The sequence below is a fragment of the Triticum dicoccoides genome, chromosome 6A (assembly GCF_002162155.2).
Source record: "Triticum dicoccoides isolate Atlit2015 ecotype Zavitan chromosome 6A, WEW_v2.0, whole genome shotgun sequence".
NCBI lineage: Eukaryota > Viridiplantae > Streptophyta > Magnoliopsida > Poales > Poaceae > Triticum > Triticum dicoccoides.
The window spans coordinates 599,324,541-599,338,047 of NC_041390.1; the positions used below are offsets into that span (position 1 = coordinate 599,324,541).

The 13,507-nt window shown below is 44.4% G+C and overlaps 1 protein-coding gene across 5 annotated transcripts; it reads right to left on the bottom strand.

Annotated features, from left to right (window-relative positions):
* Positions 1-101: 101 nt before the first annotated feature.
* Positions 102-11,355, bottom strand: LOC119318297 (formin-like protein 7). Of its 5 annotated transcripts, XM_037592822.1 has the most exons (17): positions 10,865-11,354; positions 9,723-10,423; positions 8,939-9,157; positions 6,592-8,861; positions 6,379-6,499; positions 6,217-6,288; positions 5,839-5,937; positions 5,678-5,719; positions 3,515-3,595; positions 3,365-3,415; positions 3,193-3,274; positions 2,520-2,614; positions 1,622-1,693; positions 1,432-1,548; positions 1,177-1,245; positions 1,025-1,091; positions 102-433 (listed from the first exon to the last, which is right to left on the bottom strand). In XM_037592822.1, exons 1-17 carry the CDS (start codon positions 10,935-10,937, stop codon positions 258-260), a joined length of 4,407 nt encoding a protein of 1,468 aa, XP_037448719.1. In that variant the 5' UTR covers positions 10,938-11,354; the 3' UTR covers positions 102-257. The 5 variants fall into 5 exon arrangements, 3 of the variants coding, with proteins under 3 accessions (XP_037448719.1, XP_037448720.1, XP_037448721.1); XR_005154047.1 differs by lacking the exons at positions 102-433; positions 1,025-1,091; positions 1,177-1,245; positions 1,432-1,548 and having other exon boundaries at positions 3,174-3,274; positions 10,865-11,355; XR_005154048.1 differs by lacking the exons at positions 102-433; positions 1,025-1,091; positions 1,177-1,245; ... (3 more) ...; positions 3,193-3,274; positions 3,365-3,415 and adding an exon at positions 4,009-4,085 and having other exon boundaries at positions 3,548-3,595; positions 10,865-11,355.
* Between the last annotated feature and the right edge of the window lie 2,152 nt (positions 11,356-13,507).

Here is a 13,507-nt window from a genome sequence, read left to right on the forward strand (position 1 = left end):
TCCCTATGGACAGTGAGCAGCGGTACAAAACTGTATGAGCTTTACTTCCCTATGGACAGTGAGCAGCAGTGCACTATACGGCTACGTGCTAAACGCGTCGCTATATCAAGTCTACCTATCAATCACATTTGCCACATTGGTATGCACTACTGCCTGTGACTTTCTTTTTACACGGAGCTTTGTCTTCCTGGCCTCCACTTTCACACGGTAAGAAATTAGTGGAAATCGGTCATGTCTAAGTTTCGACGACGGATCAGTCATCGGTCGGAAACCCCTGGCTCCGGCGACCCCGCCTTCTTGTGAGCGGCAGCTGCCTTCGCCTTCTCTCTCTCGGCTTCCATCTGGGCTTTCTTCTTCTCCGCCTCCGCCTGCCTGAGGTTCTCGGCATGCGCCCGCTCGAAAGTTTTCACGAAGCTTAGCAGAGTGGAGACAACTGTCCACAAAAAAAAGGGGGAAACCATGCTGCTGTGAATAATTCGACCAGTATTGTGTTGGTGAAGATTGGTTTCTACAGTATTTATCTTTTTTTCCATGAAAGGGGGAAATAGCATAAGCTGTTAGGGACATTTAATGTCGACCAGTGTTGGTCCATTGATTTGGTTGATGCAATTATTGCAGTCTCAGCCAAAGGTGGTTCTTAAGGCTCGACCAGACTGAGGACTGCAGGAACTCATGATGATTTTCTGTCAAACCAGACTTTTACAAGTGTAAATGAGTTGGTGAGATTGACACAACCAGGGAAGGGCGATTAATACTCCCTCCGGTCCATAATTATTGTCGTGGTTTTTGAACTAAAACCATGACGATAATTCAACAAGTAATAAATTGTTTGGGAATAAAGTATGTCTTAGTTGAAACATGATGAGTGCAATGGGAATAACTTTTGAAGCCCATGCCCCATGGAACTTTTTCTCACATGTCTTGTAAAATGAACAGTTCTCATCTTCCTTTTTGTTCGGACCCATTAAGACATGCTTTTGTATATTTGCAGGATAAACAAGCTGTTCAGCTCAGAAGAAAATACCTTGCTCAAATGGACACCGCACAGGATCTTCACCAAAATAATGTGCTAGAGAATCCGCGCTTTTGCCCTAAAAGCAAAATAAATAAAATTTAGCATGGAACACAGCATGATGTGTGCAGCAAGATATTGACAGCTTGCTAGTCCAGGCATACCGCTGTACTGTAAAGCGAAGCTAATGACCTCCCTTCAGCTTGGGCATCAGCCAGAAATTCCTTCAGTTTCTGAAACAAAAACTCTTGTTGAGTAGTGCAATTGATATGCTAATGGTAGTTAACTGAATGGCTAGTTGGTGCCGTAGTTAGTAAGGTTGTCTCCATGCTTTTCCTAAACGCGTTGTTATACAATTAGTGAACAATGAACAAATATATCTAAAGTCCAGCCTATGCAGAAATGAATGACACCCTGACCTTGTAAAACGTCTCAGACACTGGACCATCTTTTTCAGATGTTGCCAGTTCCTGCTCAACCTTTTCCAGTCCCTTAGTTATCGCTTGCATTTCCTCCGCCAAGTCTTTCAATTGGATCTGTTTGTCCATGATGTGGTGAGAAAGAAGACATAAATTACTAGAATGGATCTAGCATTAAGATATGAGCTACCTTTGTGGCGGGTTCTAAATGCGCAAGATCCTTAACAAAATCAAGAACTTCAGGAAGCTTGCCTGCAAGAACCTGTGGAAGCAACAAATCTCGATGAAAGTTCATTGATAAAGTGCACATTCTCAGAGGCTAGCACAATGGTATCAGTTTCATGATAAGAACTTCACATGGACATACTGAAAGCAAGGCAATCTGTCCACACTTTCTTTTGAAGAAACAACTATACTTCTTTTTTTTCATCGAAGAAGCAAAAGCCCAAGAAAGACCACGATTACAACCGAAAGAAAAGAAAAACACCACCCCACGCCATCAGCATGGATTGATGTCTGTCTTTTATTGGAAGGGGCCCACAATAGGTGGAACACCTTATAGGGGCAGAACTGTCCAGCCCACTAATCAGTGCAGTTGATCAACAGATTGTCATTGCTGTAGGAGAAACAACAGTCTTTTTCTTTTGAGAAACTACAAACAGCAGTCTTTGTCACTGCTGTAGAAGAAACAACAGAAGGTCCCTGAACACTGATCAACCAGAGCACACAGTCATTGCAAATAAAGAACTGATCATCCCACTACTGGATGCAGTTGATCAAAATGCTGCTTCTGAGGAAGAGGACTTTAATAGTAGCTACCCTTTCTCTTCCTTAAAAAATGATCAATAACTCATAATGTGATTGGAATGACATCACTAAGCAGTAAGCACAACACTGGTAGACCGGATCTATAAGGGCCCAAATCTTGGGAATACAGGCATGCATGTGTGCGAAATTTGTAGTATTATGCACCAATTCGCCTCCCAAACAGAAAGAGCAAATAAAAAGAAGAGACGATATCCAAAACTTTGAATCTTATGATAAGAGAACATGATCAAGGAGAAAATAGCTGAAATTAAGTACCATACCTTGCACAAATAATGCATGAGAGTCATCTTATTGTTTCGTGCCCGTATATCAATGAGCTTAAGAAGACTATCTAATCTAAATCCAACGGCTGAACCTGAAAAGGCACACTTGTTAGAAGAAGAAAAAACTGAAAAACAGGATCATGGATCAACAGTTCACTATTGATTTTAAGAGGTTCCTTATAAACAAATTCTCAAGATTGTGCCTTTTTGGCTTTACACTATTGTTGACTATCCAGTTAACGTCTGAATACAACTTAAAGTCTTGTCCCAAATAGTAACAAAAATTTCAGTTGAACTGATTTCTGTCGCATGATATTCCGGATTTTCTGGCTTCTTTTCCCCAAACGAGTTGAGTTTAGATAAGATGGCAGAGCAACATACACTAGCTATAGTAAAGTTGGCTATCTTATTTGGAAATCAGTATGTCATAGTTGAAGTTGTGCAGTGCAATATTGTTCCAGTTCTTAACCCCTAGCTATATTTCCACCAGTAAATGATCCAAAATTATTTTAAATGACATTTTCTTCTGGCGCGCTATGTATAATAAAATTCAAATAAGACATTGATCGACATAAAAAAAACATGTGCACTACATTTATCCATCTTAGGTCGTTCATTTGGAAAATCATGTGGTAAATACAACAATCTTACACTGGGTTTGCTGACTCACCCCTTGCAGTTCCTTGGTTTAATGCATTCCCCAAGGAAAGAATTGTTTGCATCACTCGCTTAAGCTTGTCAGAGTTCCTAACCTGGCCAAGCAACATCATGCATGAACAATGTATACACAACATCTCAAAGAAGAAGAGTCAAAGACTCCAGATAAACTGACTGCTATGTACCTCTTCAGCAACACCATTAATGGTATTCAAGTTATTTTTCACGTCTGCAACCTGAAACAACATATATATGGATTCAGCAATGGCTTAAATAGAGCAGTCAGGATAGTCCATAGAGATAAGGAATTTACAAGGATGTGATGTTATTCTGACCTGTGTAAGAAACTTTATCTTAAAGGATAAGATTCTCAGTTTTGACTCCACCCTTGGCACTTTCATCATTTCCAAGAACAACTGGAAACACAGAAGAAAGTCAACAATGAAGTTATTGCTTTAGTGTTTTCAAAACGAACAATGTCTCATTCCACAATTAGTTGATGATGGACCATCTATTTTGTAAGTATGGTGACGACATGATCCCTTATATGGACCATGATTTGGACAAAGCTGTCAATATGAAGCTAATTTTGAGTGTGTTTGAACAATTATCGGTTTGAAGATAAATTTCCATAAGAGCGAACCTTTTACTGTTCAGGAAGGCTAAGGAGAACGAGCTTACGCGCAGCTTTTTGGCTGTGGTTTGGGCTCATTCCCTTTAAGTACCTTGGCATTCCCATCCATTCATCACAAATTTCGTAACCAAGATTGGAAAGTTACCGCAGACCGTCCTGAAAAGTGCCTTAGTGGTTGGCAGTCTAAAAACTTACCCTATGGCAGCCACCTAGTCCTTATTAAATCCGTGCTGTGTAGTCTACCGGTCTTTATGATGTCCTTATTAGAGATCCTGAAAGGGGTCAGGAAGAGACTTGACTTTTATCAGTCTCACCTTTTCTGGCAATTGGATCAGCACAGGAGAAAATACCAATTAGTGAGGTGAGGAATTTTATGTACCCAGAAGGACCAAAGTGGTCTCAGTATTCAAGATTTAGATACTAAAAAATAGCAGAGGACGGGGTTTGGCATCCACTTTTGGAGTTAATAATGATTGGGGGAAAAATATTTTCATTGGTAAGCCAAACCAATGGACTCCCACTTCCAGAAGGGTCTCATGAGGTTTAAAGAAGCCTTTCTTCAATTTGGCTCATAATCAGTGAGGATATGAGAAGATAAATGGCTAGGGGACACTTCCTTTTCTACTGCGTACCCCCCAGTTATTCAACATTGTGTGGCATAAGGATGCCACAGTTGCCTCTGTTCTTGGGGTGGCAACCCCACTCATGGACTTCAGTCGGGCGCTCATTGGTCAGCATTTTGGTTGATCAGAATGCCCTTGTCCTGAAGGTGGCAGAGGTGCAACTATCTCAAGAACAGGGACTCATTAGGTGGGATTTGCATACCACTGGAATTTTTTCGGTGCACTCCATGTATTCGGCTTCAACAGATATGTGTGTATGTTTCAGGTCGAAGAACGGTTATGACGACTCAGATTACCACTTAAAATCAAGGTGTTCCTCTCATTTCTATGCCAGGGAATTATCCTCGCAAAAGGCAATTTGATTAAACGGAATGGCAGGGGACACGCGATGCACTTTTTGCTTTCAGCAGGAAACCAACCAACATCTATGTTTTGATTGTGGATTAGCACGCATAGCATGATGTGCTGTCAATTTAGCATTCAATATTAAACCACCCCTCAGTATTTCAAATGTTTTTGGGTCGGGGCTGCAGTGGTTTTTTGGTCCATTTGGCTATGTAGAAATGGTGTTGTGTTTGACAAAAAAAGGTCAATCTAGTATGCAGGTGTTTCTCCCATGTACCAGCCAGCTGCGGTCCTGGGGGTAGTTACAGAAGGTGCGGCACAAAGACCTGGTGGAATTTGGCGCAAAGAAGCCTGAGTGATTTACCAGGGAGTTTATGTCCCTGTTTGGATGGCCTGTCAGTGATAGGCTTCTTGGTCTCTACTGAGGATATGGTTATGTGTGACATGTCACACTTCTTTGTTAGGCCTGTGATGGTGTTATCTGTGGTCTATCTCACATTTTGATTAGGCTACCTGTTGGTGAGTTGTAATAAATGGTGCAGTAACTGAGGCTTTATGCATCTACGATGCAGAGGCCGGGGATAATAATGTTGAAACTAGGCCTGTTAGTACATTAGCTATATTTGGCAACAGCAAAGATATTGCGGAAATGACTGTTTCAGCATGCAATTTCCCAAGAAACAGCCAGCAGGAGATATGCATCTTAATTTTTCACAATGCATAGTGCAACCTGGCATATCACCTAAATGTGAAACAGCTAGGCTCTATGACCTACCTCCCACTAAGATCATGCAGATCTCCCCTGAAGTGAACTATTCGGTTCGGTTTTTAAATGCTTACCAGACAGAATTCATCACTAAAGGAAATAAAATAAAATAGCACAGCAAAACACTGACCTGCTCACATTTTCCTAGATTATCTTTGCTGCCTGTATAACCCTGAAAAGGTGGGAGGAAAGCTCAGTCACTATAGAGAACCGATGGAAAGAAATTCCGACAACATGAATAATGAGTGCCTAATGACATTTCCAACAGAAATACAGTCAGTAGAGCTGTACTTTGAGCAGTTCCATTTCTTCCTTAGTTGGGCAGAACTTTATCAGATAATCTACTTGATCACCATCAACGATGGAATCATCAAGGGTAAGCACTGAAGCCTGGGAAAAAAATTCTGATCAGCATAACCATTACATCTTAAATTGTCAAACACCATTGAAGACAGTAAGACTTTATCTCCAGTAAAATTTATGGCTATACGTTTTAAGATGTGGTAATACACCCCTAACCAGATTTGTCAAATGACTTGTAAGTTATTCTGTTCTTTCAGCGAGACCATCAACAATGCCAACATTCTTCTACTTGTCAAGAACTCCTGATAACTCTCACAAAGTTTCTATGTTGAGACAACATCTTCAATTAAACATGAAGTTAGTTACCATCAAATCAGGCAATGGCATCTTAATGTTCCGCAGCATAATTTCACAATTCTTTGAACGCTGGAGGTCAATCTGCAGAAGAAAAGTGCAACATTATTTATTCAACATTCAAGTTTTCATCTCATTGTTTAGTAGTGAAGAGTTGCTTGGGGATATAAGTACCAAGTGAACTTTTTCTTGTTTTGATGCAACAGGAGGACGTTGGCGTGTCCGTTTTGCATCCGTACTTGGCATGGATACTGAGAAAAGACTTTCAAGCTCAGACAGATCAATCTCTGGAGTCCTGTTAAACATACGTGTGGACTAACATATCAAAGTGCCCGGCCCATTGCTATTTTAATTAACAAAGAATGTCGCAACAAAATATTTTGATACCTAGATGCTTCATCAGACTTCTGTGTATCTGCCCATAAGCTTCCCTGTGTTGCTCTTGACACTTTTACCCAGTGTAATGGCTTCAGAGGTGTCCTCTTGGATGGCTGGTTGGCACGCAAACCTCTAGGGCTTTTTGACCGGACTGCGCTGCGGCCCTTTGCACCAAATGATAATGTAGGAGGCGGGGGAGGGGCAGCACTGACAACGGTTCCTTTGCTTGGCAAAGAGTTTGAAGAATTCTTAGGAGGTGGGCCTGGTGGAGGTGGCGGTGGTCGGGTTACTGATTGTTTTTGTGAAGCATTGCTGGCCCCAGCTAGCTTCGGAGGAGGCAATGGGGGTACAGGTGGTGCTGACCCACGAGATGACATGGTATGCAATGGCGGGGGAGGTGGGGGAGGATGAGGGGCAGCAACGAGTAACGGGGGTGCAGGTGGCGCCAATACACGAGATGCCATGGTATGCAATCGTGGGGGAGGTGGGGGAGGATGAGGGGCAGCCATGAAATGTCTACCACTTGTGGATGGACATGAAGAAACCAACGAGCTACTTCGAGGTGGAGGAGGTGGTGGTGGAATGGTTGGTGCTTGCAGCCTTGGAACTGTTTGTGAAAAGTTGGGGCTCAAAGGTGATGGAACCGCATATTTTGATGCTGAACTGACCTTTTTGTCAGCAAACTGCAGATGAGATGATGAAACTAAATGGTTATTAGGTAGTGGAGGAGGTGGGGGTGGTGGCGGCGGTGCACGTGGAGGAGAAAATGATGATTTTACCAATGAGGGGGGTGGTGGCGGTGGTGGTGGTGGTGAAGATCGAACTTTCTTTGGCGGGGAAGAAATTTCATACGCAGTAAACGACTGTGTAGAAGAATTTGCAAAAGGTGCTCGTGGCAGTGCTGGTGGAGGTGGCGGAGGAGGAGGCTGAGGTGGTGTAACCGTTTCTTTTCTGCTTACCAATGAGGGAGGTGGTGGCGGGGGCGGGGGTGGTGGTGAAGATCGAACTGGTGGGGAAGAAATTTCATACGTAGTAAACGACTGTGTAGCATTTTCAAAAGGTGCTTGTGGCAGTGCTGGTGGAGGTGGTGGGGGTGGAGGCTGAGGTGGTGCAACCTTTTCTTTCCTGCTTGTCTCCTGTTCATACACAGTGGCTGCTTTTATAGGAGGAGGGGGAGGTGGCGGTGGTGGTGGTGGGAGCGACGATGCTGGGTTAAGATCTGATCTTGTGACTGGAGTTACTAAGGGCCCTGAGTCTGAATTCAGAGGAATTGCAGGCAACGTCACCGGTGAAGATGCTTTAGGGGTACTAGATTCCTTTAGTATACAAACTGAAGAAGCTGAAGCTGTAGAAGTATCAGGCAGTGACTTGAGAATCTCGTAAGAAGATTCTTGTGATTTAACCAGTTGTTCCGTTGCAAAAGCTTGTGCAAAGGCTGATGGCTCTGGAGGAGGTGAAGGGGAGGGCATGGTTGATTTAAGGGAAACACTGATCAGACTTGTACTAGTATTTATGGGTAAGGTAGGGGGAACAGGGGCTAATGAAACAGTGGCCGGTCGGAGAGGAAGCGGAGGAGGTGCACATGATGGTATCCAAGATGTTGATGATCCTGATTTAGTTACCATAAGAGGTGAAGGTTCATGCTGTATTGGAGTTTGTGAACCAGGCTTCCCTGCAGATGTTGTCGCTGATGCCTCTGATGAAATTTGCACAGCAGAATCAGATGGCAGTGGCTGCGGTTGAACTGGTGAAAATACAGGCTGGGGTGTAACTGTAACTGAAGATGTTGCTACTGATGAAGCACTAGCCTTTGGCTTTGTAACCTCTGATGGTGAAAACAACACCGAAGGAGGCTCTGTTCGTGAAGGATCCAAATCTATTCTATGTGGTTTGGATGGAACTTCCGTTGGACTTGAATGTGGGGGGCCTTGTTTAAGTTCAGTGCTGCCAAGCATACCAAAGTGATTTTGAAGCTTCAGCACACGAGCAGAAGAGTTGATTTCACCAGAGAAATTATCAAAGCCAAGTTCTTCTTGAGTATCAAAAAAGGTTTCAGGCTCATCAGGAGGGGATGCATTAATATTTCCTTGGGAAGTAACCTGGAACCTTTTCTGGGGTGTGTCCAGTGCAATATCCATATCCCCATCCAACCAGTCCAAATGGTTGAAGATATCTAGCACTTTAGCAAACTCTTCAACACCAAGTCCTTGTTTATCTTGATGACTCAAAGGCTCTGTCGTAACAAGCGAAGTAGTTGCATCCATGTCAGAAAAGATAACCTAGCATCAACACAAGTTGCAAGTAAAAAATCATGTATACAAAGTAGGCTAGTTCTCAAGTTAATTTAAACACTTGCCTCAGCTCGAAAATCTTTAGGGAATTGATCTTTTGCATTCCATAGCATGTCTATTTCATCACGGCTGAGCATCAAGATGTTTGACCTGATGAAAGCGGTGTTGAACATGACCCGGAATACCATCTCCTCGCGATCTAGATCATCATACAAGTTGCTACACTCTATGACAACGTCACCTTGGACATGACATTGAAGGTTTATGTTCACCCGTTCATCTGCCTAAGTACATAAATGGTCAGTTTAAGAGTATTAAAAACTATATACTTCTAAAGATCATCAACATGATAGCCTATTAATGTGACAATGCAGTAACAAGGTTTTACGCAATTTTCACAGCTTAGCAGCAAGGTCCTAAAAAGCTATTGAAAGCTATCAACAATAGAATTTTAATATACAATGTAAACAATAAAATGCATTAATAGATGTCAAATTGAATAACCATAACAAAAAAATGTATCACATCAAGTACTTTTTGACTAAGAAATATGGATGTTGGAGTACTGAAAAAGGCACAGTTGAAGTCTCTTGATATTTTTCTTTTCGATCAACCTTATAAGTAATGTTTTTGCCAAGTCGCATTTAAAAATTACGATACTAAATTATGATATAATATATCTATATGGGGTAGCGGAGCTATCGAGCGGAGGTAATTGAAGCTATCCCGCTAATCGCTAGCAAATGCAGTTATAGCTAGCTATTTAAATCCTTAGTCCAGTACTAAGCCATTAACAATTAAGGACATGCAGATTCACTTCAAATAGATTATCAGAAAATGAACAATTACCTGTGAATTAAAACGGACAAGATTACTTGTTTTGGGGGTTGAAAAAAGAACTTTGGGAGTCTGATCATGGGGCATGAGTGGATCTGGACCATATATCCTGAATATTGGACAAAAACCACCTTGACTTTGAAAATCAGGAAGCATCCTCAAAGTCAGACAATCCAGTGTGAGGGCTCTATCAGCGGGAGGCCACTCAGGCATGACATTCCTCATCGAAATATACCGCAAGTATCTAATTTGAGAAGGCATGGGATTTAGAGGTGAGAACATCTCCAAGAACTCGGAAGATGATTGTTTGTAGAGCATATCCAGTGTTTTCTGCTCATCTGAATACTGGCCCAGGTACAACAAGAGAGCGGCTAGCATGAAAGCCAGGATAGGCCAGCACCCTTGCTCGCAGTGCATTATGAGTAAGTTGTGCTGGCCCAGAGAGAGCCAGCTTTCGCTGGACTTCAGGATGCAGTGGACCATTTCGATGGTGAGAAGTGGACACCCCTCGTAGTGGCCCGGGTAGTCCAAAACAGTCATGCCATACTCGGATAAAATGTGGTATAAGCGGCTTTCCTCTGCCCGAGTCCCGAAGTTCGTGACCATGAATGAGTGATCATGGAAGTCTTCTAGAAGATGTGCTGCGATGCCTCTGGTGTGTGCCTCGAACTGGTCCTCTTCCGGTGCATTCAAGGAGAAGCAATGATCGAAAACTGAAACAAATACAAGTGACATGTGTCAGCCATGCTAATACTCAACTCTGTTCTGAATTCTCAAATGGCTATTTAGCCACTGAAAATGAAGTGAGGTATCGTTCGCAAGGCGATACGAATCTATCAGATTTCCTCGTTTAAAACGCGGTAACTGATAAGCAGACACAAGCGTATGCTAAAATGGAGGAAACTCTCTGATTAAATTCCTTCTCTAAACCAGCTAGTGCTTGCTCACCGCAGCTCAAATCAACATTTAAACTACGCTCAGTTGCTTATACTACTTGGGACCAGCAACAGATCAACCAAACTGAAACCTTCAAACCTGTTTCTTCTACTAAAACGGCCAGGGTGTAAAAATGCGAGTAAAAATGCAGTCGTCTGCTGCACGCAAGCAGAGCAGGCGAACGGCAACGCAGAGGAAACAGCTCCATCTCCATTTACCGTAGATGTTATCCGTGATGAGGAGCACCCCGTCGGGCGGCTTCTTGAAGAAGAACTTGCGGAACAGCGCCATGGCCGGGCCCTACCCAGCGAGCCCCACCAATCCCTGCTCCGATCTTATCCGGAGGAGCCCCCGGGCTCCCTCCAGCAACGGATTCGGGCCGCCGACCCGCAGGGACGCCGAGAGGGAACGTTATCCGCCCCTGGAGCCCCTGCGAGCTGGTCGGCCTCGAGATTCAGGCTGCTGGCCGCAGCGATACGGCGGGAGAGTCGGAGACGAGGGGGGAGACAGCGGCCTGCTCCGCGGAATCTTCGCGCGGAGGGCTCCGGATTGCTCGACGAGCACGGGGGGAGAGGGGTTTGCCGCGGTGGATTTGGGCGGCGGTGATTCGGGGAGGAAATGGCGAGAGGAGAAGCTCGGCGAGGGGGAGGAGGAGGAGAGGGAGGCAGGAAGACGACCAGAAGCGATGTGCGTTTGACTAATTGATTAATTGTTTTCCGGCGCAGCTGTTAATCTAGTTTATGTGTTTCTTTTATACTCTGCCCCCTTGCTTTTGAGGGTTTTCCACTTATTCTATTTTCCTTTTAAAAATGGAGTAATTTTTAATTTATTATCTCGATTTCAAAAATACTGACAGGCCACATATATGCCATGATTTTTTTGTGTTATTTTTATAAATTTTTTATGGAAATGATAAAATGTTTACTTGTTGGGTCAACTTCATGCGTAATCATTTGCAATTAAGCCCCGTGTGCATGCGCGAGAGCAGTCCTTTATTGAACCAGTACTAGGCAACAAACAAAATCAGAACTGGTAAAAGGGTATTTGCAGGACAAGGTAAACCGCTGACTGTTTTTGCCTTGGTTGTTGCGTTAAGAACACAATGTCGGTTTACCATGGTGGAGGTCGAGGAGGAGCCGTCAGTTGCTTACACACACAATAGTTAAAATTAACTTGCTATTTTTTTCTGTTTCTGGCCAATCTTTTTTGGGTGCTCTGATTTGCACGCTAGATCAAAGCGGTGACAACAGGATTTAAAAATCAGGAGGTAAAACAGAGGGCATGATGAGGAGGACGAGGCTCCTTTGACGTTACTGCAGGGCACAGTTGGGCCACTGACAGGTGGGCCTAAAGGCAAGTTAGCCCACCTGTCAGTGATCCAACTGCGCCCTGCAGTACGTCAGGGGAGCCGAGTCCTGATGAGGAGCGAGTGGTGGGCGATTCGGCGGGCACAGGATCCGGGTGGGGCCGGCGCGCGGTTGGTAGTTGGCGTTTGCCGCCAGCTGAGAGCTGCGTGCGCTTCAGCGGTCGAGCCAGTAGCACATCACCAAGACGTTAACGAAGCAGCCATGTAGTAAAAGGAAATGTTTACGGTTATCCAAAGCTGGCGCATGCACTCTGTTTTGTTTAAGTCCACAAGCTTGTGCTGCGCCCGAAGGGGTCGGGGGCACGTCAAGTGTCTGCAAGAGAGTTCGGGCCTCTCCTTTTCTTTTCCTTCGGAAAGGCCAAATGCCACATATTAAGTACTGTATCACGGATCATTGAAAAAGGGCCTTGCAGAAATTGCAAAATACACCCAAGTTTATGGGGGTGTCGAAGGCTTCTTATTCCCGCGTCCATCGGCATCGCATCGTGAGCAATGCTTATTGCCGCTCGTCCCATCAGATGCAAACTTGTTGACACCCAATTAGATTATAGAAGAAGTGGTCGGGAAGTCGTTGATGGAAACCAGAAGACACTGACATGCACGGTCTGAGATCACCGCCCCGCAAAGGAAAACATGGGATAGGGGTTGTACAACACAAGGCCGTGCCTATAGGGGTGTGCGGCCGCACAGGGCCCCACATTTTGCAGGGAGCTCAAATTAAGAGAACTTCAGTTACTTCAGGGCAACAGGCTCCGGCCTCCTCTAGCCGACGCGTTGTCCATTGTCATCATGTTCGACTTCCAGCACTTCGATTGATCGTTGCTAGCTGCCGCTCCAACCGCTGGGGCAATGGCTGCACGGTGGGCATCATGGGATATAGCCTTCGCTTGAGAATTTTTCCCACCACTGATGCTATGAACGGTCGCGGCATAGCTAGTAAGGCTGCCAGAGAACTCCGCCTCTTAAGTCTCAAGGTATGTTGGTAGTTTAATTCTATAATTTATAGTCTCAACTCAAAAGTTCAAGTTTATATCGTGCCTTAGGAGCTAGCACCCTGACGCATGATGTTCCAGTCCTTATATGTGTCGATACCTTAGAGACATTGCACATGCGGCGGATGAATTGTTCATGGGATCTATGAGGAGTTGTATGTGGGATCAAGAGGGAGCGACTAGTATAGAAAATGGCCCTCCGGTACAAGAATAGAAAAATTGAAGCTGGGCCATTGGATTCAGGATGGATGGCACGGATTCTTCTGGAGAATGTGTACAGATAAATGCATGCTTCTGTGCAAAAAGGACCTTCGTCTCTGTTGAATTTGCTTCCTACATTCTGTGCCATCAAACGAGAGCCACACCCCTATTTCATCTTCCAACTGCTTCCCGACGGCGGCAGCGCTCCAGCTCCGGCGTCACAGCGGCGTGATCTCGGCGGTGAGCCGGTGACCATGGGTGGCGACTGCGACGACCCGTCGACCCCGTCGTTGGACTGGTAA